This window comes from Melanerpes formicivorus, unplaced genomic scaffold (assembly GCF_026170545.1).
Source record: "Melanerpes formicivorus ecotype bairdi unplaced genomic scaffold, bMelFor1.0.p_v2 SCAF_8, whole genome shotgun sequence".
Lineage (NCBI taxonomy): Eukaryota > Metazoa > Chordata > Aves > Piciformes > Picidae > Melanerpes > Melanerpes formicivorus.
Window position 1 is genome coordinate 15,172,666 of NW_027142360.1, and position 26,976 is coordinate 15,199,641.

At 37.8% G+C, this 26,976-nt stretch overlaps 1 protein-coding gene across 2 annotated transcripts in view; it reads right to left on the minus strand.

Annotated features, from left to right (window-relative positions):
• IGF1 (insulin like growth factor 1) overlaps positions 1–26,976 on the minus strand; it is a 63,663-nt gene that overhangs the window by 16,543 nt on the left and 20,144 nt on the right. For both annotated transcript variants that reach the window (XR_010987802.1, XM_068142261.1), the window contains exon 3: positions 6,927–7,108. Coding sequence is in view for 1 of the 2 variants with exons in the window: in XM_068142261.1 (XP_067998362.1) it covers positions 6,927–7,108 (182 nt within the window). In the remaining variant the exon portion in view is untranslated. The remainder of the gene's footprint in view (positions 1–6,926; positions 7,109–26,976) is intronic.

Consider the following 26,976-nt stretch of genomic DNA (forward strand, 5'->3'; position numbering starts at 1 on the left):
GTGCCCAGGTGGTCAAGAAGGCAAATGGCATCCTGGCTTGTATCAGGAACAGTGTGGCCAGCAGGAGCAAGGAGGTCATTCTGCCCCTGCACTCAGCACTGGTTAGGCCACACCTTGAGTACTATGTCCAGTTCTGGGCCCCTCAGTTTAGGAAAGATGTTGAGTTGCTGGAACATGTCCAGAGAAGGGAAACAAAGCTGGTGAGGGATTTGAAGCTCGAGCCCTATGGGGAGAGGCTGAGGGAACTGGGCTTGCTTAGCCTGGAGAAGAGGAGGCTCAGGGCAGACCTTATTGCTGTCTGCAACTCCCTGAAGGGAGGTTGTAGCCAGGTGGGGGTTGGTCTCTTCTCCCAGGCAACCAGCACTAGAACAAGAGGACACAGTCTCAACCTGTGCCAGGGGAGGTTTAGGCTGGATGTTAGGAAGAAGTTCTTCATAGAAAGAGTGATTGCCCATTGGAATGTGCTGCCCAGGGAGGTGGTGGAGTCACCATCCCTGGAGGTGTTTAGGAAGAGACTGGATGGGGTGCTTGGTGCCATGGTTTAGTTGATTTGATAGTGTTGGATGATAGGTTGGACTCTATGATCTCAAAGGTCTCTTCCAGCCAGGTCTGGTCTATTCTATTCTATTCTATTCTATTCTATTCTATTCTATTCTATTCTATTCTATTCTATTCTATTCTATTCTATTCTATTCTATTCTATTCTTTAAATTAATTTACAAGGAGAAACACTGTTCCTAACTATGAGAAGCCAAATTTCCTAATAACAAAATATGTATAATGAAGGAATGTCTTGGGCAGGAATCTGCCATTCTACACATTCTTAGGCCAAAATGCAATACTATATGAGGAAGAAGAGATTAATCATCCAGTCACCATTTCCAAGATCAGTTCAGTAGGATACTGACTTGACTTCATCAAATTTTGCTAATGCCAACATAGAATAGTTTCCTTACCATGGACTGAATGCAGAAACAGAATTGCCAACAGAATTCTGCTTTTCCATAAATTAACTTTGTTGGCTTCCTACCTGTTTCTTTTCCAGCTTTAGTTTTCTCTAAGTTGTGCATTAATTTTCACCTGAAGTACTCATTCTGGATAAACCTTTACATTTTCACTAAACTCGTCATTGCAATGCTTCACAGGAGTTTGCTGCTGTTAAGAATTCTGCCTTATGCTACAAATACTTGTTTTGGTAACAATGAACTAAAACCCCAAGAATTCCTGGATGCATCTGTCCTGCTTTTTGCCTTATGCCAACAAAGCAAAGGTATCCTTTTCAATACTGGCCTTAGGTCTCCTCTTTAAAGAGAATTTATTAACATATAGGAGAAGTAAGATGCTGCATTTTATTTGCAAAAAGTAATACACTTCTAAAGACTGCATGCTTGCAATCTATAAAATGGGCAATGACAGCCTTATTATGGCACAACAGCCATTTTTCAGTGCAGTGGTTTTCAAAATAGATTGAAAATTAACTGTTTCCCAAATGAAAACATAAATTATCTCCATTGCTGTTGTTGTCTGACTTTAGAATTATTTTAGTACCCAAATAAAGGAAATAACAAGATGCAGTAGGATTTCAGTGATAGTTTTTAATGCTGACACATAGATGGAAAAATTGTTGTCATGACACACAGGCTAGCTTTGAAATTGAGGGAAGATGACATGTTACTCTTAAAACAGTTTTTTTTTTTCTCTGGAATCAACATTTGGATGAATAACTACAAAGAAGTGGTAATAGTGGTGGCAGCAGTAATTGCATGCCAGAAAATGCTTTGACTCACATAACACATTTTTTTTTCAAGTGTGGAATGCTGAGACCACTGGAAAAATAAGAAGTGTGAGTGCTTGAATCAGGTTCTTGAGCCTGCATTTGCACTGGTATAAAAAAGGACTGCCTTATTTCTCAAATCTTTGAAAAAAGGTAGCTAGAAATAAAAGTATCTGCAATGCCAATTTGATAATCAGATTCTTTGAGTTGCTATCCAGACATGAAGAAACACAATAAGCATTTCAAAGTGACAGGTGCAAAATGTCAGATTTGTGTTTCAGATCACGAACAGTGAAGGACAGACTTCTATCATCTTAAGCATGGATCTTTGGAGACAAGGCTTTGCCCTAAGTATGTCAACTACCTCAATGATAGTAAAGATCATTTAACTAAGATGGAATGGTATTGGGAAGCATGAAACAGCATTCTTATCCTTTTAGGATGAACATTCAAACCCCGTATTGATACTAAAAGTTATTTTGCTGTATTGGTAATAAATGGAATGTCCAATGTTTAGGGAATCAGGCATGCTAAGCAAGCTACGAATTATTTGAGGTTCTGTGGACAGTGTGATCAGTAACAATAATATGACTGTAAAGTAAACAATGTGAGACAATTGTCTGATGAGGCCAAGTTCTTCTGTCTCTTACACCTAAAGGTTCCCTCAATGTCTTGGGAGTTGGTATGACTGCAATATTAATTAATATTATAGCTATTGTGCATATTTTGGCCTGAAAATGTATCTGTGAGTTAATTGTGAGCCAATTACAAAAGAATCTGTCAATCTTAGAAAGATTAGTGAAATAATGCAATTTTTTCTGTTTCTAATGACATTTTCTTAAGCTAAAAATATTAATACCTTTTCCCTCTCTCAGTCCTACTTCATATTTATTTCAATTCTGAAGATTATATAAAACTAAAAAGGCACTGCTGGACTTGCTACTCATAAACCAAGAAAATTTGCTATGAAATATCTTGCTTAGTGATAGCCTTGACTGCAGAGATGACAGTGTTGTGGACTTTGGGATCCTGCTCTGCATGTGGGATGCTAGTACTAAGACAATGGGTTTAGATTTTTAGAAGAGCAAGCCAGCTTTCTCAGAGCTCAGCTAGGAGGAGTTCTGTGGAAAGCAAACAAAGAGATAGTAAGTGCTGGGAGTTTTTCTAAGAATGCTCTCCTGGAAGCACAAAACCAGTTTGTCCTCTTCAAAGGTAAGGAAAGTAGGCAGAGCAAGAGCCCCCATGTTTTAAATTTGAGCTTCTGAGTCTGCCCAAAATCCAAAAGAGGCACATACTAGGGATGGAAAAGCAGATGAATTGAGAACTACCAGGGCATTGCCAAGTCTTGTAGAGATGCAGGCAGGAAATCAAAAGTTCAGGTCAAATTGAAATTGACAAGAGATATCAAAAAACTACAAGAAAGGGTTCTTTGCATACATAAATAACAAGCAGACACATGCATTCCATTTTGCTCAGAGAGCAAGGGAATAGTATAATATTGTGTGTTGTTTTTTCTTTCCCTCTTCATTTACTGGAATTTAAAATCAGCCTTGTCAGTGTTTATGTTCATGCAATAATTTTCAAGGTAGCCTGTATACTTAACTGACAACTTTGTGCCACCACTTCTGTGACACTACTTCATTCAAACAGGTCACAGTCTTCCCTCAGATACTTAACTGTTGTGGAAATAGCTCAGTTATTTCCTTTGCTTGAATAGAGAACAGTTGTTTTCCAAACTGCTGTTAAAACTTGATTTCCATAAGGGTAAACAGATTAAGGTTTTGGGGTTTTTAGTCACTCTCAGAAGAGAAAGAATGAATGAGAGAAAAGCTACATGAAACCATGTACACTGAAGACAGAACTGTAATTCTCCCTCCTGCTCCTGTTTCTCAGTTTAAAACTCTAAACATGAACTTAGTGTAAAAACAGATGTAATCATTACATTGCTTTCCAAAAGAAATACTGGAAGTTTCTCCCTATTCCTTATTCCTACCTTACTAGCTGATGTATTTGCTCATTAAATGAGTTTTTAATCTGAAAGCAATGTCAAGAATTATTCTCTCAGTTTTAGGCTGAAAAAAGTAAATCCCAGTCTGTAACATGCTGTGTTTTCACAGTTGTGTCTCTGTTAAAAAATCAGGGTTTAGAAATGTTAATATTTAGTTGTGTTGTCTTGTCTACATTTATCCTGTATTTGGATCTAAACTACACCAATTGCTCTGTCACCTGAGGACCCTTCTCCAGGTAAGAAGAAGGAAGTGGGAAAGAAGACCCACAGGTTAAAATGAAAGCATATTTAATAAAAGAGTGAAACCAATGCCAACATGAAGTATACAAAGCTATACTCAACCCTTCAGAGGTACAATGGACCTAATAAATGGGAAAGCAGTCCACAGGAGAATAAAGAGGAGTAGGGCCAGAAGGACCCCAAGCAGGAAGCCCTTCATCCTCAGCCCTTCATTCCCCCTTTAAACTGAGTATGATGTTTATGGTATGAGATACACCTGTGAGCTAGCTTAAGTCAGCCTCCTTGTCTGACTTGAAACTCTAATGATCTGCAGACCATGGCTGCCCTATGATTCTGTCATAGCAAACCCAGGACACCTCTGATAACATCTGCTCATTTCTGTAACTGCAATAGAAGTAGAATGTTATAATGGATTTGTATTGTGTAGTTGATGACCATCTATTTTTTATCAGCTCTGGCAAGACAAATTTCGAAGTATGCCTTACTTTTCAACAGTAAGAAATCTACTGAAAGCTTTCAGAGTATTCAATTAGAAAGCAAATAAATAGAGGAGGCTTTGGGTGACCATAACTGATGAGTGATCAGCAAAGGACTGAACAACAGATTTTACAGCTTGCTTGGAATGTTTAGGGGTTTGTTTTGTTTTGGTGTTGCTTTTGTTTGTTTTGGTGAATCTGTGATGTATGATGTGTATATGATGTGTATACCATACCCCTAAGCATATCATAAGATATTTTTTTACTTTCTAAAATACTTTTGTATTTGTGAGTAAAGGTCTTAGAACAGGACAAATAATGGTCCTATAGAGAAAGAAATGTTTTGCTCATTAGCTACAAACAAAACCTTTTAACTCTTATAAATCATAATAATAGTTTCTCATACCGCTTCTCCATTTTTGTTTCCTGAATCTAATTGTCTCCATCCACAGATATTAATGAAAATGTCAGTTTGTTTTTCCCATAAAATTTCTGGATTGTTGCCAAGTTCCTTTAAAATATGTCCATGATTTTTTTTTTTTCTGTCTTTGTTCACCCTTCTCTTTCCTTTACATACAGTTTCTTTAAAGGTGGTGTTTTCTTTAGTAGTATTTTTTCCTCTAACTTCATCTTATATCATTTTTAAGCACTATCATTCATTCAGTTCTTCAATATTTGTCAGCATCTCAGCCTCTTTGATCTATTTCCCTCCCCTTTCTTTTCCTCTGCTTCTCATTGTCCTTCTAGTGCCTCTTTCACCTCTTGTTTTTTTTTTCCCCTTTTCAATTTCCTCAATGATTTCTTCTGCAGCTAGGTTCTCTCAATTGCTACACAATCCCTCTATTTTTTTTTCTTCTTCCAGTATCCCCTCTCGAACACCACCTCCTGAAAAAATATCCTAGGCTTCTCTTTTGCTCTTTCCTGTTTGTAAGTGTTTTCCTGACTGTCTTTTGAACAGAGAAGAGGACAGCTGCCTAAAGAATGACCTCATTCCTTTGCCCTCTGAGGAAAGTGTTGTGGAGATCCATCAGAGAACTGGCAGATATCTTGAAGTTACAGAATGTTTTACCGATCACCTTAGCAATAAGTATGGGAAGGAGCACACACATTACTGGCCAAGCCTGTTTTCTTCTTTTCCCACAAGCCTTAAATACATGTCTGCATAGATAGTAATAAACCACAGGGCTTTCTTGTCTGTAGTTGAGCTCCACCTGAAGAAGATTTCACTCATCATGTGTGCCTTTTGAGATGTTTGTGGCTAAGGTAATACTTCCCAGGAAGAACTATACAGCTACTACTTCAAAGAGTTGAAAACACTTGAGAAAGAGGTGAAAAGATTACATTCTGTAGATTGACTTATGGAAAAGAAATGGATGCTGGAATGATTACAATTGTTCTTTTCATAAAGAAGATATTAAGTATATTGTGCTAGTTTCATGACTTCCTATGAAGTCTTAGGATTTCATGCAGTTCCAGTTCTTATAAGAAAAAACTTTTCAGATAACTGCAGAACTGGGGCCAACATATGTGGAGGACAGACAAGGTCAACAGCAATAAAATATATCACTAGAGGCTTACAGCACATTGACAGATAACATGAAAAACAGATGTTCAGAACTTGAACAAGAGAGGAAGTTGGACATGAGCTTAATGGTAGTCTAGTCTAAAATGGGGTTTGTGCACTATAGGCTCTGTTGAGGAGTGGTGAGATTTAACTACCTATCCATACAGTATATCTAGTATGGCAGGGAAAAAAACCCTGGATACTCTGAAGCCTACATCTGTACAAATTGTACCAATGAATACTTGAATTGCTTGGATAATAGACATATTAAACATTAAATAGTTCAAATGAAGAACATAATTATTGCAATGACTATAGTTAATTTAGTGCTGATAAATAAAACAAAAAAGGCCAAAATAATGGGGGAAATAAAAGGGGGGGGGGGGGGGCTGGGGGGGTGTCATGTGTTCAATTATGTGTCAAACAAATAGTTGAATAGTTGTTCTCCCTCTTGATCTCTCACTTTACCTTTTCCTCACAATGAAGGACAACTGAGGAGCTTCTGGATAGATCAATTGTTAAACATGCAGTGTTTGATTTCTCTTTTCAGGTAAATCTTAAGTGTTAGTTATGATTGGATGATATAATTTTAGATTGGATGTTAGGATAAAGTTCAAAAAAGTTCTTTACAGTGAAGTTCTTTACAATGAAGTTCTTTGAGCACTGGAACAGTTGGATGGCATTTTCCTTCCCGAAATTAATTAGGGGTTTGGGGTTTTTGTTTGTTTCGGTTTGGGGTGTTGGGTGTCTTTTGTGCTGCGGGTTGTTTGGTGGTTGTGATTTTGGTTGTGGTTATTTTTGCTGTTTGGTTTTGGCTTTTTTGTTGTGTGTGTTTGTTTTGGTCTTGTCCCCAGCCTGGCCTACCTTTTGTGCTTTTGGCATATCAGTGTGGCGCTGAGCACGTACAGAGCGTGCAGACTTAGGTGGCTTTATTGGAGCACAGTACATCTCCAGCCTCCTCAGGTCACAACTCTGGAAGCAGCATTCATCCACTATTCCCTTGTGATGTAAGCGTCTACTGCTGGATCCATACCCTGTAGGCTTACCTATTCAAAAGACAAATGGAAAATATTTGTGTTAGAAAGAAAATGCAAAGATTTCAGAAGCAATCATGTTAGGTTGCATAATTTACATGAATCACCAATGAAAGTTATATAGAATAGAATAGGATAGAATAGAATAGACCAGGCTTCATTTGTGTATCTATACTAAGACCCTGTTCTAGGATATACCTTTGAGAGGTACTGCTGGAAATGGCCATATTTGATGGGTGATTCCCATTTAAGCATTTGGAGAAAATGATATCTTCTTTGATAAGTATTATAAAAAAATAATAATTCTTGAACTGTCTTGACATTGAAAAAGGAGAGGGGGGAAGTTGAGATCTGGCATTTCAAAGCCTCACAAAGAAAATTTGCCCTTTAGCTTTTGGAAGGAAATAGATTGATGACCTGACTGAGGTAGCTGGCATTTAAAGATCATAGATCATGCCTGTGTTGTAGGCAAGTTTTCTAATGAAAAGGCAATCTTGAGCCATTATGTGAAGTCAGTGTATTCCAAAGGGGAAAACAAATGCTGTTTACCACTACATAGGCTGTAAGATCTGCAAGCTCAAAAACTAGTGTGAAGAAGGGAATAAGGTAACAAAGTCACCAATGAAACAACCAAATACAGGAAGATGGTTGATAGAATAGAAAAAAGAAGAAGATTTTATGTTCTATAGCTTTGCACAAAATAGGAAAGTGAGCTAACAGAACATGGTGTTTCCCATGTTTTGTGTTTGCACTGGGCACTTGTAGAAACTACTTGGTTGGAAAATGTTTTGCATTTTTGCACTCATCTCCAGCTGGATGTGCAGTTATCCATTTGTAACTCACTGGAAATAAAGGAACAGTAAACTCAAGAAATAAACAGTTGCTTACTTGCTATCTCTGTTTTATGATTCTGGTAGAATTTGGTTTCAGACAGCAAAATTCTGAAAAGATTAAATGTGTTTTGCCTTTTCCAGCACTAGGTATTTCCATTTACAGAATGATCCACGTTAGTTAGGAACACGAAAATATGGATAATAGGAAATAAATTTGTGCCAAGAGCCAGAAAATGAAGTTAACATGCTTCAGTCAGCTGTATCAATTTTTTTTTTCTTGCCCCTTCTTTTCCCCCCCTTTCAGTTTAATCACTCTGACCAAAACCCCTGTTATTCACAGAATTTGGCAGGAGTTTACATTTTAAGAAATTGTTCAGGCTACATAAAGGATAAGAGTGCCAAAAAAAATGAAAATTCAGTTTCTCTTTGGGAAATTATTGCCTCCAATGCTTATACAGCAAATTCTAAGTTAATATCCATATACTTATCTTGCAGTTGTCAGTTTGAAGGCTACACTGCATTTTGTGATTCTCTGTGTTTAAAACATGTGTCCGCTGATGAAGAGCCCTTGAGGCCTTAGTATATCCGTAAATGAAAAGACCTCTAGTGGTACAGCATGTCTAACATTTTAGCCAGCAGAACAGTCAGCTAAGAACTAACTATCCCTATGAGCTTTGTAAACCCAGACAATATGTTTTAAAATGTCCTTTTTTTCCAGGGACTATAAATTAAACAAAAAGAAGAATATGCTTACTGAGTACATTGTAATCCGCTGAGGGTCTCTATGCTGTACGTTGCCTGCTAAATTTTTTTCATAAGACCATAGAGGACAGCAAGCCAGAAGTAATTACAGTAATATTTTTATTTGTGTGTGTGTTGTTTGCTGTTTCTCACTGAAAAACTATTATAAACATTAAGGAACAAAGCTGCCTCCCCCCCCCTCCCCTCCCCCCCCCCCCCCCCCCCCTTTTCTTCCTTTCTTTTTTCTAGACTATTTCCACTCACTGCATTGTAATATAAAGTACAAGGTTCTTTTCCCCTGGAGATTTTCCTGAAGTCTGTTAATCAGGTCATCTTAGCCCAACTCGTTTAAAATTTAACAGTTGTAATAAAATGTGGAGTGTCATTACTATGTGGGACATCCAGAGCTGTTCCATGTTTTGTCTTATTCCCACTTAAAACGTGGAAGGTCAGATTCTGTTCCTGGATACGCAGGTGTAACTCTTCCTAATAAATCCAGCTGAGGCATAGGTACAAACAGTACAAAAGCTGCTGTTAGAGAATTTGCCTTTAAATGGTATTTTGGAGCAGCTAACAGGCATAGAGATTAGGTTGAATCCCTGGCTACTGCTACTAAAAATAGCAAAGGACAGTTCATTAGTTAGTATTATCTGGATTGTCATGACCTTTGTCATGACCTTTCTGCCCCCCCAAATAAGTTACCTATTAAAAAAAAAATAAATACAAAATTTGTCAATCCAATAGAAGATTTGAGGGTTAGTAACATTTTGCACTTCTAAGAATCTTGCAAATATTAGCTGTTCATGACATTCATGCTAAGTAGATAATATTACCTTTAGGTGAGAAATTTTTTGTATCAATAAGATGAAATGTGTTGCCCAGAAGCTTCCGTGTGTTAACAGAACTTGATAGAAGAAATCTTTCTTCCATGAGTAGCAAGACTATAAAAGCCTAATGATTGATAGCAGTGCTTTTCATAGGATCCATTGGTATATGAAGGGGTTATAAAGGAAATGGTCAAATGAAATGTGAAGTTTGCAAAGTCTTAAAATTTTGTTGTTTAATATGGTTAGCACTTAGCTTTGTCATGATTAAAGTCAAAGACGAACTGGTTAGTAGAGGTGATTATTTTCTCTAAAATCTTTCGTCTCCTTTAACAGTCAATAGTTCTTTCTGATTTATCTGTTGTGTTTTTGTATTTTGCCATTTCAAATTTAGTTCTGTCTTATTTTTAACTTGGCATAAGATAAAAGTGACATGCAATAGCACTCTCTCAATTTATCAGTGTCATTTTTTTTTATTGTATGAAATGTATGACTTTTTGGTCAATACAGTCATTTCAACAGGAATGTGTTTGATTTAACTTTGATGGCACACAAAGGACCTAGGATTGTGTACTCTAACTTGTCATAACATCAGTCATTTATTTGTATATGATGTCTTCCCAATAAGCCAAGCAGGAACTTAACACAATTATTTAGTTAGCTGGAAGCTGCCAATCTGAGTTTAAGTCTCATCTGGCTACAATTTTGTTGTGTGATTACATGGAAGTTATTATATCTTTCAGCGTGTGAAATTAACAATTTATAAAGTGGATAAAATATCTTGGATAACCCATGGAGTATTGTTTGCCTTAGCAATCTGTAGCAACATTTCTCCACTATCATGTGCATAGCTACTACTCAATGAGTACTGGAATCTTTCAAGTTATCTTTACTGTAGCCTGACCAAAGAAATCTATGGGTTCGCTGTTTGCTGTTTGTTTCTGTTTTGTTTTGTATTCCATTGTTGTTGGTTTTCTGTTTTGTTTTGGCACTGTTTTTTAATTTATTATTTTTTTCCAGAATATTGATCTTATGAAGGAGGATATCATATGCTCTTCACCATGAGAGTGGTGAAACCCTGGAATGGGTTGTCCAGGGAGGTGGTCGAGGCCCCGTCCCTGGAGGTGTTTAAGAGCAGGCTGGATGAGGCTCTGTCCAGCCTGATCTAGTGTGGGGTGTCCCTGCCCATGGCAGGGGGGTTGGAACTAGATGATCCTTGTGGTCCCTTCCAACCCTGAATGATACTATGATACTATGATCTTATAGTTCTTTAAAATACTTCTATGGTATATGTAACAAGCTTGGAATGGAATCACTAACACACGAGTGATATGGTCAGAAATGAAACGAAATGAAAATAGGCAGGTATTATGCAGCATAGTAAATGCTCACCTTTCATAAAGAAGGGTAAGAGTACTATGGTGAAGTCAAATGGTTTTATTTGTTTTTCTTTTAAAAAATGTTTTCTCCAGGTTTTTGAAAGACCTAAGTAATCAACCGTACTTAAAATATGCGTGAAATACAAAGTGTTATTCTTCGTCAGTAATCGTGATTCTATGTTTGACTTTTGTGAGGCACCTGATGCCCAAATTTATTGCCAGGCAATAGATTTTAAATTGCTGCTGTTCTTTTTAAGTGTTGCAGTATGCAAAGATACTATCACACACAAAGAGAAGATAAAGGATTATAAGGAGATACTATCACTTCTACTGATATTATCAATATTTGACTCATCTCCTCCTGGAAGGACTGCAGGATCAGATGATTGTAGTTCAAATTACCAAAGTATGCACATAGGTCTAGGCAAATCCAAGCTGGATCAAAACACATTCGACAGTAAGCACACGCCTGAGTGCTCTCTTACATAGGGACTGATGTAACTAAACACTTGATTTAATCTCTAGACCAAAATCCATATTAGTAAACAAAAGGCTGGTGGCTCTGCACATTAAATACCATTTTTATGTTACTTAATTTCTTTTTATGATATTGCCTTACAATCATGGCTGATCTTATTGTGTCAGTATTTTAGACACCCATATAATTCTTTCTCGTCTTTCTGACACAATTGAGTGCTGCTTTCCAGCTGTTATCGAGTTCCTTATATTTACTTGACCTTAAAAGTGCTGCCTGTGGAAGTATAACAATCCTAGGAATTCCATTTTCTGATGTACACTGATTTCCTTAGAGGTTTCTTTCCTTTTTTGTCAGTTGTTAGCTCAAAAGAGGTTCCATATCATGTAGGTCAGAGTTTACTTATAGGAATTTTTGGCTCTCATTAAATCTACCGCACCAAATATATGAATGTTTCTTTTCATGTGCTAGAAGCAGATACAAAGACTAGCCACACTGCTCTGAAGTCCCCTGAAAGCAGGCCAAGGTACAGAAGTCCAACAGTTAAACAGCTGGCTTCTGTACTAACAGCACTTCCCTGTAAATAGTGCAAAGTCAGTGGATTAATTCAGCAGGGCTTGACTGTGTTTGATTTCTTTGTTCCCCTTCTTCTCTCCAAAATATCTCACTGGTGTTGCCATTGGTTCTGCTCCACTGGTGGTTTCAATGTGAGAAGCACTGGTGTAGGTGGGCTATAGAAGTTTCAATTGCCCAAATATCTAGGCATTCTGTGGAGAATTATAATCTACTGTTCAGCATTAATGTTAGAAATTGCATGAGAAGTAGCCCAGGATAAACACAAAGCAAATCTACTGTTTAGAGGGCTCTATGAAGAACTGGAGTAAAATGACGTAGAGCTTTGATGTGACTTTGTATTTCTGTACACAGCGTTTCATCTAGCCTAGCAGTAGAACTCAAGAATGCCATTTAGACTGTAATTCAGAAAAGCATCATAAATCTGAAAAATAGTGAGCTTGTTCCTGACATCCTATTACTGTCAATCTTCAGCTATGACTGTAGCTTTTAAAGTAATGTTGAAAGCTATTGACCTAGTCTGCTATAATCTTGTATTGAAAAGCTTGAAGTATATCCATCAAAACATCTAGAAAATACAATTTGTTCCAATTTGAAGCAATGATGGCAAGTTTGGGGTGCTTCTTTGAGGGATACTCCAGAGAAGTGTGATGAGAAACTTATTTTTCTCTCATTTACCACTGTGTCCAGTTCATAGGGTATGGTACCTGGTCATACCTAAGCATGTATGCCCCTGGTGGAGTATGAAGCCATTCTCTCTTATTTCCATTTTAACAATAAAAATAATGACACACATTGTTCTAAAAAGTGTATCAGCCAGCCTACTGTTTCATTCTCTGTCACCACTCTTTGACTATGTTCTGCATGTAGGCTAGTGTTCTTGTCTATTTTTGCATTATAAATACACGTACATGCAATATGAGAGATTATTGATATCACTTTTAACTTCCTTGTGATCTTAGATGAATGATTTAATGTTATATTGGTCATACCTCTTGAGGGTACTGTGGAATTTCTATTCTGTATTTGGAAAATTGTAAGCCTTCAATCAGCAGGAAATGCCAGTATTTTGATGCTTCTATGAGCTGCTAAAACAAACAAACAAGCTAACAACAAATATTGTGAACTGTTGTAAAGCCCCCCTAACAGAGTAAACTCAAGGTTTAAGCATTGCAAAGTAGGCAATCTGATTTTCATGTAAATAAGCTGCATGTATTTTGAAGCTACACTATTTAATACTTAGCTTCCATTTTCCTTCAATGTTTGTAAGTGCCAAAAAATAATTATGCTTAGACAGACTTTTGTTTGTATTCATCAAAATGAGCATATATTAGCATTTATAAATGCTCAATGAATGGATGCTTTAGCTCTGAAGTCTAATTTAATATGCATGAGAATGGAGGATAAGCTTTATCAGTATGCACAAGTAAAATCTTTATGGAAGCATAGGCGTTTGTTAATACTGAGATATTTCACTAGAGCCACTGCTTTGTAAAATATTGGATTGCATTCATTACTATGTCTGAGGTAAGATGATGTTTGTTCATTGATAAGGGCTTTTGCCTCTGAAATTCTAGGCAAGTGAGACTGGGAGAGCATAGACATTCGATTAGTACTCATCTATATGAGAAATCTATCAAGACTTCAGAGTGTTTTTCCTGCCTAATTAAGATGTAGAAGCTGCACCTTGTGAAGAAATGAAAACTCTTTGATGTTTCAAATGAAGAGTAAACCAACTATTTTGTTTCTTTAAAGTCAGTTGGCCAACAAATGTAGATTTATTTTTTTTCCACAAGGTGTCTGAATTTTTAATTTGTATGTCTGTGTTTGTTTAATCAGCCACACAGTTGAAGAATCTGTTTTCTTCCTCCAGAAATATGTTTTCAGAATCATTTGTTTTTCTTCACTGGAAAAAAAATCTTCTTCCCCTAAACTTATTTCCAGAAGACAGCACTTGTACCAATTTCCTCTCACATAGTTGCACTGTATTCTGTTCTTTTTGTGAAGCAGCTGCTTTGGAGGCCATTAAGTATACTAAGCTTGTGATAGAGCCATTATGCTTCACACAGTAGTTCTTAAGCCAGTTGCAATGTGTGAAGAGAAAGACCTATACTTTTGTGAGTATTGCACTGGGATATGAAAAGGAAATTTCAGAGTTTAGAATTCTTTTGAGGATAAAAGTGACAGAAAGAGTGGGAAACAATATAATGTATTATTTTACAGCAATTCAGTGCTCTAGAGGGTGAAACCTTGCCAATCTAGCACAATTTACAAGCCTACATCAGATTCCAAGTCTGGAAAGTGCCAGATGCTGCCAAAAAATATATGCTTACTGGAAAGAAATTCACTATTGCAAGAACAGGTTTATCAGGATTTAGGACAAAATAATTAGAAACCTGTAAGTCATTGCTACATTTGAGTATTTCCCCCTGTAGTGCTTCAAAGAGGACAATGTAATACGGTCATCCCTTCATCCATAACGAGAATACATTCTCTCTTCTTCTTGTATATGCTCTCACAGTAAATAATTACTGTTTACCCTTGCTTGTGGTGGAAGGGTGATCAGTTATGATAGGAAATGTGATCAGTTATGATTGGAAATGTGATCAGTTATGGTAGGACCTTTCATAGCTGTCTTATGCCATAGCCAAAGTAAAACTGTCTTTTATTTCAATTAGCAAATTAATAAGAATGCAAAAACCATAACTGGATGAAATCCCAGCATTGGTGAAGTCATCAGGAAATCTTTTAGTGTAGTCAGGCTTACATTCTGATGAATTGGGTGCCAGAAGCTATTTTTATATAACCTGATCCAAGATCTATTGAAAACAATGAAAATACTTCTGTTGCCCTTAGTATGGTTTGCATCAGGCTGGTAATGAACAATCATTTCCATTGTCTTGCCACCTTGCAGTTCAGTGAGTAAATACAGTCTTGGTGGCTTTTAGAGAGATTTGTGGGGAATGGATGTGATGGGACTACATGAAGCAGGTAAGAATGTAAGAATGCTGATGTACAGTGCGAAGCAGAGTGACTATTATGCAGTTAATGCCACTGACCATGTAACAGTACATCTGCTTTGCACTTTGTGATCCAGACTTGTCTCAATAGGTATCCTTTCTCAGCTGCATTCTGAGAAATGAAAACAAATGAAAAATATGGTACTCTGTTCTCTGTGTTTTGGAAACATCTAGTTAGAGGCAGAGTGCATAGATGGCTGTTTCACTAAGTAACTCCTGTTTAACACCTTTCATGCTATCCAGGAGTGCGCCTATTAAGACACATTACATTTTTTTTCCTGTTTCTACAATAGTGACACTTACAGGAGAGTAAGCAGTTGAGCATAGGCCACTGTCACTTTATGTGCTACAGAGGTAGGAAATTTCCCCTTATTAGAAACCAAATAAAGGCCAGGCTCACTTCTCACTTACACTAGTTCTATATTTGTGTAATGTAGTTAGCTTCACTGGGTTTACTTGGATGTGCTCTAAGCTCTAGAGCAACAAGCTCTGTTTAGTGAGATCTGATACTACTGTCAAGGGCTTTGTCAGCAAGAAGTGTTCATCCTTGTGGAACAATATAGCAACAAAGTGCGAGCAATAAAAAAGATTCAGCTTTGTACCTGTGCAGTGCTGTCTGAATCTTGTTTAGAGTTTCTGTTATTGTACTTTTCTGCCCAAGACAGAATGACATTAATTACTTCAAAAATGACTTTAAGTGTTGCAAGATGACTTAATGCTTTTGATAAAAATCCAACAGCTTTTTATGGCCAACATTTTAATATGAAATATTTTCCAGAAAACTTATTTTTGATTGTCTGCTACTTTTGGCATATGGGGATACTTTTACATGTGAACATTGACTTAAGAGATTCCTGATTACCAAGGAGAAATTAACCACTATATTCAGAAAGGGAATTATGTGAGAAAGGTTTAGGGGAAGATTGTTTTATCTTCACTTGTGTTAAACAGTACTTTATTGTAAATTAAGAGAGCTCTTTCCAGAGAAAGACAGTACTTAATTTAATTAATATTTATGGAGCCTATCTTTCAATCTTCTGCAAAGCAGAAGGCTGTGACTGTGCCAGGCCAACGCTGTAACTATATACCTGTCTTTCTTTAACCTTATTTTTCAATTAGTAGGTCATGTAAAAATCTAATCTTGAAATGAAACATTCTTTTGAGGTCATGATGCTCCTGTTAAATGTGTCTAATGAGATAAAAGAAAAAGTAAAATGTTCCAGCGGAGTACATAACCATTAGGGAGTGAGGATGAAGTCATTGCGATGAGAAAGGGACAGTGAGTTGTGTCTGGAAACAATACCAGAACTAAACCTAGCTAAAATATACTGTTATGCTTGATTCACTTTTCACACTGTTTTTCTTCCAGTTGTACCTCTTTAGTGCAATGCTGCAAAGAAGGAGCTAGGAGAATCAGTTCTAGTTACAGGAACATAAAGGAAAAGAAGTCACTGCTTAATAATCAATGAAACTACTCTTAGTAGTCTAGACTGTACAGCTCACCTTGCTATTGCTGAAGACATGCAGGGGAATTGTAAAGAAACACTAGTTTAGTGCAGGGAAAAATTGGTTCCAGTATAAAATCTTAAATACCAAAACTACAGTTTCTGTAGAATAGTTGACAATGAAGTGCTTATAGGCAATAAAGTTAGCAAATAGGAAGTAATCCTTCTTTTATAAGGCTGACAATGTCTTCCCAGTCACAGGTTTTAAAAGGGAATGTGGTCTCTGGGTAGATTTTAATTTCTCACTTGCTAAGTTACAATGGCCTTTGCAGGGAAGTTCAAAGGTTTTAAAAGATCATTTCTGTTTAAAGAGAAGTTTTTCTAAGTAACTAGATATATTATGTTCTTTTATTATTTCCTTTCCAACTTGTTTAGACTTGATTATTGATCCAAACCTCTTTATCAGTTAATGATGTTTTTCAATGGCTTCTCTTATTTTACAATCTTACTATCTTCTTTCACTAGAAATGTTCTGTGGGCCCTACAGGAATACCATAAACTTTAAAAGGGCTATGGCAATGTTGATCTGGCTTTTAAATGGCACTTGGTCACTGCCTTCTTTTGAGCCACAACTTTGTTCATCCACAATCATTTAAGCAAAGGAATCCAATTGAGCAGAAACAAAAAGCAGGATGAACATGCATGCAATGGTGTAGACTTTTAAATTTGTCTTACTGGTGTACTAATGTGTAAACTTACTGGTGAGTTCATATAAATGCTGTTAGATGTGTTTCAGTTTACAAGATTTTATTCCCAATGTTGGGCCAGTATTTTTGCACAACATGAAATTCAGTTCATCAGGCAGAGCCTATCTGCTCTGGATAAAACCAAACCAAACCAAACGAGGCTGGTGAGAGGCCTCGAGCACAAACTCTATGAGGAGAGGCTGAGGGAGCTGGGATTGTTTAGCCTGGAGAAGGGGAGGCTTAGGGGAGACCTTATTGCTGTCTACAACTACCTGAGGGGTAGTTGTAGACAGGAGGGGGTTGGTCTTTTCTCCCAGGCAACCAGCACCAGAACAAGAGGACACAGTCTCAAGCTGGCAGGGGAAGTTTAGGCTCGAGGTGAGGAGACAGTTCCTCACAGAGAGAGTCGTTAACCATTAGAATGTGCTGCCCAGGGACATGGTGGAGTCACCATCCCTGGAGATGGTTGAGAGGGGATTGGATGTGGCACTTGGTGCCATGGTTTAGTAGTCATGAGGTGTTGGGTGACAGGTTGGACTTGATGATCTTTGAGGTCTTTTCCAACCTTATTGATCCTATGATTCTAAACCCCATAAAAAGTATTGTGGAAAAATGAAAACCAGAAAACAAAAAAACAACATCCAACTTTACTTAAGTATACTTGGCCAGTGGTGGGCTTAAGTGGTATCGCACAAAATAAGAAAGTAGAACCAAGTAATTCCTATGAAGTGCATTTCTAAAGAAACCTCTTTTCTTCCTGGATTGGTTATTAGAAATGATAGCTATTTTTAATTCTCAGATTTTCAACATCTAGCATTCAATGTTTAGTCCTTTAAATGCTAATAAAGCCTGGAGGACTTTGAAGAATGATTTTTGATCATCTGAAAGCACAGATTTTGAGTTGTGCCTAAAGATATTTCTTTGACATAGCCATCAGTATTAAGCCCTCTTCAAATGTAGTGTGTGTTGGTTGGTTGGTTTGATTGTTTGTTTTTTTGTGTGCATGAGGCTTTAAATATTTAGTTCTAAAGTTATGAGTTACTTGTGTATTTGAAACCAATAATTCAGTATTCAAACACGACATTAAGGGTCAAGCTGTACAAAGAAAAATTCTATTTAGACATCCTCTGTTGGTACCTTATATTTGACTTAATATTTTCAAATAGCTATCCTTGAGTAGTTAATTGTAGCTAATCCTAAAATTAAATCTGATATTGATATACATAAACCAAATCAAATGTAGTAAAAAACAATCACAGAATCACAGAATGTTAGGGGTTGGAAAGAACCTTTGGAGATTGTCTAGTCTGATCCATCTGCTAAAGCAGGTTTATCCAGAACAGATTGCACAGGATCATGTCCAGGCAGATTTTTAATATCTCCAGGGAAGGAGACTCTGAAAACTTTCTGGGCAACCTATTCCAGTGCTCCATCATCCTCACAGTAAAGGATTTTTTTCCTTACATTCAGATGGAGCTTCCTGTCTTCTAGTTTGTGCCTGTTGCCCTTCGTCCTGTTTCTGGGCACCATTGAAAAGAGTCTGACCCTGTCCTCTTGACACTTGCTCTTTAGATATTTATAAGCATCAATAAGTCTTTTCTCTAGGCTAAACAGCCTCAGGTGTCTCAGGCTTTCCTTGTAAGAGAAATGCTCCAGTCCCCTAATCATTATTGCCGCCCTCTGTTGGACTCTCTCCAGCAGTTCCTTCTCTCTCTTAAACTGAGCAGGTCAGAACTGGACCCAGTACTCTAGAGGTGGCCTCATAAGGCAAAGTAGAGGTAGAGGTAACTTCCCTTGACCTGCTGGTCACGCTCTTCTTAATGTACCCCAAGATACTACTGGTGTTTTTGGTCAAAAGGACACATTGCTGACTCACGGTTAACTTGTCCCCCAGAACTCACAGGTTCTTTTCCACACAGCTGCTTTCCCACAGGTCAATCCCTAACCTGTACTGCTGTGGGGAGTTACTCCTTTGTAGGTGTAGAAACTTATACCTGGGTAATTTTGCTTCATTCAGCTCTCTAGATTGCCCAGGTTACACTGAATGACAGCACAACCTTCAGCCACTCCTCATCAGCAAACTTACTGAGGGTATACTTTATCCCTTCTTCCAAGCTGTTGATGAGTATGTCAAACAAGAGACCCAGTCTGTGAAAATACTTCCACACAAAAAACCCTACCAAAACACCAAAAAAACTTCTTTTTTCACTTCTTCTAATTTGATAAGACTAAAGGAATGAGCAAATGTCCAGGGGAGGTTAAGTGATTTTCAGATATTATAGATACGCAGGTAAAATAGATATGCAGGTAAAAGTAGAGGATTTTATATCGTACTCAAACTTTGTCCTTAGCCAATCCAATGTCATTAAAAAGTGGAAAAGTCTTTCCTCTGACTGCCTGCTAAAAGTGCTCTTGCATGTTTGTGGTAACACTTGCAACCTCCTGTGCTACTGGTATTTATGCACTTGGAGTGTGGCTGCAGATGCCAGCAGTAGTGTTTCTTTTTCTTAGTCCTTCTGCACCAAAACTTTATAGAGTTCTTTCCGTTGAGAGTGACTTTTGGATAAAATATGACTACTGCTTTCACAGAACCAATGGTCAAAATGTATACCAGATGAAACTTTCTGTGGTTTGGTAAACTTGGAATAAATTTTCCCCCATTGATTTTCATTTTAGTTTCCTCTGACCTGCCCATTATTAGCCAGAAAAAAGTGGCTAAATAACTCAAGAAAGCTGTGCAGCCTGTCCCAAAGTGAGGGCAGTTTAGTTCATGTAAGATTTCCAGCTTAAGGGACTTAACCAGGACAAAACTTTAATTTTGAAGAACTCATTTTCCTCAGCTGTGAAATTCAGAAAAGTTTCAGGTCTGTATCCAGGATAAATCCTAAATGGAAATGAAATGAAGTTACTTTCTCAATTCTGTTTGTCTGAGCTTTTGCTTTGTTTCTAAATGGTTATCTAAACTGCATCTCCTGTGATTTTACTCAATTATTTGCAATCTCTCCTCATCTGTCTGTGGCTTATGCCTCATGCATTTCTTTTTGTCTTCTTCTAATGTCACTTCATAACTTTTCTAATGAATTTGCTAAACTCATTCCATCATTCTAGGTGTTCTTTGTTTATCCCTCTAGCAGTTAAACAGCAGGGTATTAAATAAGTTTTTATCAATTTAAACTTCATAATTGTTTTGACTTCCCATCCAGCATCATAAAACTGCTATGCAATCAACTGTGATCACTCTAAAGATTAAACCCACGAAAATAAACTGTTGCATATGGTTTCCTCTCTACAACTTCAGAACAGTCTTGTGTTTAGATCAGATACATTTAACGTATATCTCATTTAGAACTAGTGACAATAAAACGCAATCAACATCATCATCATCCTTGGTATTTTTTTGCTAATCTTAGTGACAGCATCAATCAAAAGTTTTGTGCAGGAAATGAATGTATGTTATGGATTTATCTGTGTGGGACTGAATCTCTGTCTTTCTGTCTTTACATACCTCTCTCCTACTTGTGTGTGACTGGGATCTTTTACCAGCAGCTGCTATTTAGTTTCTTCTTAGGCTACTACAGGTACCACAGAGGCATATGCTGTCTCTTCAATGGCTTTTCATGTTTTCAACTGTGCACAGTATGTTAATATTACATGAATTACATACTGTAGTAATATAGGTAGAAAAGTTTTTCTCTATCATAAAAGACAGAGATATGGACCTGCAGGAATGAAGTCATCTCACTAGCAAGTAGAATCATAGAATCATTTTGGTTGAAAAGACCCTTAAGATCGTCGAGTCCAGCCATTACTACTCCACCAAATCTGGTGCTGCAACATGCCCATTAGGACCATACCTATTTGTCATTTAAACAATTCCAGGGATGGTGATTCAACCACCTCCCAGGAGAGCACATTCCAGCGCTAAATAATCCTTTCAGTGAAGACGTTTCATCTGACATTGAATCTAAATCTCCCCTGGTGCAACTTGAGGTCCATTTCCTCTCATTCTATCACTTGTTACTATGGAGAAGAGATTGACACTGACCTTACTACAACCTCCTCCTTTCAGAGGATTGTAGAGAGTGAGAAGGTCTCCCCTCAGCCTCCTTTTCCACAGACTAAACAGCTACTTCTCATAAGACCTGTTTCCAGACCCTCCACCAGCTTTTTCGCCCTTCTCTGGGTAAGTTCCAGCAACTCAATGTTCTTGTGGTAGCAAGGGATGCAAAACTGCACACGGTATTCAAGGTGTGTCCTCACCAGTAGCACATACCGGGGGTCAATCACTTCCCTGGTCCAGCTGGCCACACTACTCCTGATACAGAACAGGATGCTTTGGACCTTCTTCGCCACCTGGGCACACTGCTGGTTCATATTCAGATGGCTGTTGGTCATCACCCCCAGGTCTTTCTCTGTTGGCCAGCTTTTCAGCCACTCTCTCCTAGGCCTGTAGCATTGCATAGAGTTGTTGAGATCCAAGTGGCACTTGGCACTTGGCCTCACTGAATCTCATACAATTGACCATTACCCCTCAAATCCAGCCTGTCCAGGTCACTCCGTAAAGACTTCCTGACTTTGAGCAGACCAGCACTCCCTCACAGCTTAGTATCATCCCCTCACTTACTGAAGGCACTCCGTCCCTTCAGCCACATCACTGATAAAGATATTAAAGAGGACTAGCCCCAGTACTGAGTCCTGGGAAGCATCACTTGTGACCAGCCACAAACTGGACTTAACTCTATTCATCACTGTTTGGGCCCAGCCATCCAGCCACCTCCATCATTGGAGGTGTTTAGGAGGAGACTTGATGGGGTGTTTGGTGCCATGGTTTAGTTGATTAGATGGTGTTGGATGATGGGTTGGATGTGAGGATCTTGAAGCTCTCTCCCAACCTGGTGTGGTGTGGTCTGGTCTGGTCTATTCTATTCTATTCTATTCTATTCTATTCTATTCTATTCTATTCTATTCTATTCTATTGATTTTTTTCCCCAGAAAAGTCTTCACCCATCCAAGCCAAGAGCAGCCAGTTTCTCCAGAAAGACGCTGTGGGAGACAGTGTCCAATGCTTTACTAAAGTCCAGGTAAGCAATATCCACGGCTTTTCACTTGTCCACTAATCAGGTGACATTTTTGTAGAAGGGGATGATGTCCACCAAGCAGGACCTGCCCTTCATGAACCCATGCTGACCGGGCCTGATCACCTGGTTGCCCTGCACATGCTGCATAATGGCTTTCATGATGATCTGCTCCATGACCTTCCCTGGCACTGAGGTCAAACAGATCCAAGCACTGGAATTTCCAGAATGTTGTTTATAGTGTAGAGCAAACTGGCTATGCACCTGAAAGATTTGAGTGTTCAGCACATCATAGATAAATTTTGTCTTAATATATAAGATTTATAAAAGCATTTTCTGTCCTTTAAATGCTTTTTATCAATTGTTCTTAAGGTCAAGGTCTATTGAAAAAAACCAAAAACTTATTTGACAGAGACAGTATTTTCTTTCTGTATAATTTTCAAGTTGTTTTTCAGTTAAGTCCTGTATTGTGGCCAGTCACTCATTAGCCCTGAAATCACATTACCTGTAACATCCATTAAGACTAGCTGCAAGTACATATACCCTTTTTGCTTCAGGTGAGATCCAAGATATTTCATAATTGTTGAATCTTCTGGGCCATGTGTGTTGCTGAAATTCCTGAAGAATGACAGTGGCATTGTAGTCATTGTTTTGCTGCATTATTTGTGTGCAAAACACGGGTGGTAGATTCAGTTTCATTTTTACACTAGAGGGCTCCTGCACACTTGATTAGCAGTGTGGCAGCACCTACAAGTCAGAGCAGTGGAAACATGCTGCTGTGTAAGGATGTGCCTGCACTACAAGATGCGCTGTGTTTTTGCTTCACAGAAATTGCTGCTGTATGTCATGATATTGTCATTTCATATGCAGTATCAAAGAGGCTGTGATATTTTCCCCTCCTTCTTACCACGTAAAGTGGGAAGAACAGAAACACTGTGGAACTATTTCTGAACAAAGAGAAGATAAAACTCTCTCTGTGTTCAGTTTACACATGCATAAGAGAATGCCAAATACCATAGTCAAGACAGCTGGCAAACTTGAAAACTTATCTTGTGTTGTTTCCTGAAATTATGGTCTCTAGGTAAGTATTTTAGAGGCTGTTGGAAATTATGCCAACTTATCTTTCTGCTGTTGGAGTGGCTGAGTTAATTTAACTTCAGTAGGGGGACCAGTATTTTTACAGGTTGAAGAAAACACTCATGCTAGCTCTGCATGTTGCAGTAGTTTTTTCTCTCAGTATTTGTATCTTGGACCACTGTGGCTCAAATAACAGGCAAGAACTAGAAAGTAAGAAGAAAGCTTGACTGTTGGAGGAAGGCACCCCTAAGTGAAAAACCCCTTTGACCTGTTTTAGACCAGAATTGCCAATAATTTTGACCTGTAAACACAGTATTTGAAAAATAAATTTGTAGTGGTGATGTGCAAATCAGGAAGCAAAACATTTCTCAAATATCTGTCCTGTACTCTGTCCTTTGGCCTCTTTTCTGAATTATTAATAGTTTTCTTAATTGTCTATACAGAAATTTCTGAGTATTAATCAGGGTAAGCTTTCTTAATTTCTATTTTAATTGAGGTATTACTGTGGAAGCCCAGGAATTTTACAGACAAAATAGCTCTGTGCTGTAGTCTAGTAACATTTTAAGTTTCTATAATAACTGAAATTTGTTAAGTGCAGGTGTTGTGTAGTAAACATTTTGTCCATTCAAATAACCATATCAGAAATTAAGGTTGAGTTATGCTGATATTTAAAAATATTGCTACTGATCTTCACAGCTTAAACACTTAAACCACACTCTGTTCTGTCAGCTTCATGCTTGGGATATGTCACTGGAGTGACAGCTGGTGGAGTGAATTCAAAGAGCAGAGAGCAAGCTTTGAGAAATGCTTGGAACGCGTTGCTGTATTGTAAGGAGAAAAAGTATTAGAGATATAGAAAACAATAGATGGCTTTTAAATCCACAACATATTCCATCCTATGGAAAATACTGTTTATTACTGGTTGTTATTGTAAAAGTTGCATGCATTATGAGCAGTGTATTTATCAGAACTCCTTGCCATTCCTCAATAACACAGCAACAGGGAAGATTATCTTTTCCTCTACTCCAGGGTGACGTCATTGTACTGATAAGTCGGACTTAGAAAAGGTTTATGTTCTTAGCACTTGAATTAAAGAATATAATGCTCCTTTTGTATAGCAATTTCTAGGTCTACTAAATTTCAGTGTTTATCTTGCAAGATCATTAGGAAATTCAGAGATCATTTCTTTGGTTTGAGAAAAAAAGATTGGGGTGATCTAAGGATAAATAAGATCTCTACTGTAGTGTTCCTCTACAACTGTATCACATCAGGCAAGTATCTACAAAGTCTTTCAAAGTGATATGCTGTAAAATTGCTAAGAAATACAGGCATAAAAAATTCTTCATACTGTTAACATCTTAATGTTGAATCTGGTAGTAATTATTAAATACTATATTTGTTTCCTAATAGAACAGGTGTTCTTAATTTATTGTCTTACATCGTAAATTTTCACATTGGACACTGCACTGGCTTCAGATGAAAAATCAATGATGTGACACTTGTTCTGTTCTTTCTCTTTGTTCAGCAGAAACAAGCCCATGTCCTGTGTCTTGCTCAGATTTATTTTGACTCATTTCCTCACAGAAACTGCTGAAACCTCTCCAGAGTTCTTCATGGACCATTCATTCATTATTGTCTCAGTGCTCTGGTGCAATTATATAATGTCATGTTTAGTAGATGTAGAATAAAGAAAGATTAAGCGTTAGCTCTTCTGGATGGGCTATATGGCATCTGGTATAGCTCAAGCTGGAATCAGTAAGGGGCAGCCCAGTCCCTAAAGAACAATTCATCCTGTCTTATTGCACAAAGTGCATGTAAGTGTTTGAAAACTAAACACTTCTGCAAAAGCAAACTAAACATCCTGTAATACTATCATCAACTGGGCAGCAGAACACAAAGTTTGGTAATCATGCATATAAACTATGCATATAAATTGTTTGGCACCATAACATTGCTATGGACAGTAATTGTTGGAGCAGGTAACAACACATTAGTTTCAGATTGCCTGACAGTTTCTAATGTTAATATCTGCTCTAATGTTATAACTTTACCAGCTAGGTATAGGTATTTATCAGTACTGTATGTGTATTTACCAATTCAGTTGTCTGAAGAGTTGACTACCACAAGTATTTTTCTTTCTATACTACCACAACCCCCAGGAAAATTTCAAGTTATTGTCATGTGACAACTCTCCTGACCTTTGGAATGGCTGCTGTCGGTTATTACTGCTACCCTAACTGAACCTGCTCTCTGCTACCGACACTTCCTCATCTGAACAGTGAGGTTTTCCCAGAAAACATTTATATTTGGACTCTGCCGAGACTGAAGTTAATAGAGACGTAGCCACTTTGTGGTTAAGCGATCTACGGTGACTATTTCTACAGAGATGCTTCATCTGTGCTAACCAGGACTGTGAGACTGCTAGCTATCCACTGCAATTGCCAGTACACAGTGCAGTCACTGCTCAGCCCAGATCTGGTAGGAAAAATTGGACACAGTTGTATGTGCTGTAAGTTTGTGAGAGAACTGTCCTTGAAACCTGGTTCAAACATGATTCACTCTCATAGGAATCAAAGTCCTAGTTCAGGTAAAGTAGCTGCCAAATACAGAACTTTATTAGCAACTTTTAAAGACTCCTCTGTCTTAAATCATGTTTTCTTTTGCTTCATCGTTTTTACCTCTTTCCCAATGAATTTTTCCAGCCTTGGTTGTACCACTTTTCTCTTACTGCTGTTTTTTAAGACAGATATACTATACTATTGACTTCTTTACATCAGTGATGGATATCTCAAAACTCAGATTAAGGAATTGATTTTTTTTCCCCCTGTTGTTCCTGCCTTAAGAAAAGTGGAAATTTTTGAAACAGAGTTTCTGTTAAGTACAAAAGAGTAAAACTTTCCTGAACTGGTTTTCCCAAATCAAAATTACTTAGCAATTCTGAAAATGAATACCTTCACAGTTCATTAACACAATGCAGGGAAGTCACTAACTTCAGGGAAGTTAACCTCATGGGAATACTGATAGAAAGAGGGTTAGGAAAAGAGCATACAAGGCAAGTGCACTCCTCTTTTCATTTATTGCCTCATCTCTGTGTTAGCATTGGCAGAATGTTGTGGAGAATGAAAAGAAATTGCTTACTAGGCTCTACCATTTTACTGAGAGGATGCAAGGAAACTGGTGTGAAAAGTGGCATGTGTGGGGAATTAGAGTGAGAGCACAGTATTTTGTTGCTGGCAGATGTCTGCTAGGCTTCACCATTTTACTGGGGTGGTACAATTCACTTGTTATGACACATCCAGGAAGAAAAACAGAAAACACGAGTTGGAGGATTGGAGAAAATTAAATGATGATGACTCAGAACTTATACCCCAAAGTAAAATGAAGATTGAAACACTGCACCAGTTTGTTTAGCAGAGGAATCTGAAGCACACATGAAGAAGTGAGCCTCCAATTTAAAGAAGCTTTGCACTGATCTCCAGATGAAGTGGGTAATATTAGACAGCTAGTGTCAAGGTGAAAGGCAAGGTTAACTACAGAATAACTGCAAGCTGAGCTTATGGTTTTGCTGCCATTCTCTTTTCAAAATATTCTTTTTGTTCAGCTTGTAGTCAGCCCCACATCTGCTTCTACTGAAATCCAAGGAAATGTGTTTCAGTGCCTAGAAGTGTTATTGTTTGACTTGTTTGGCTGAG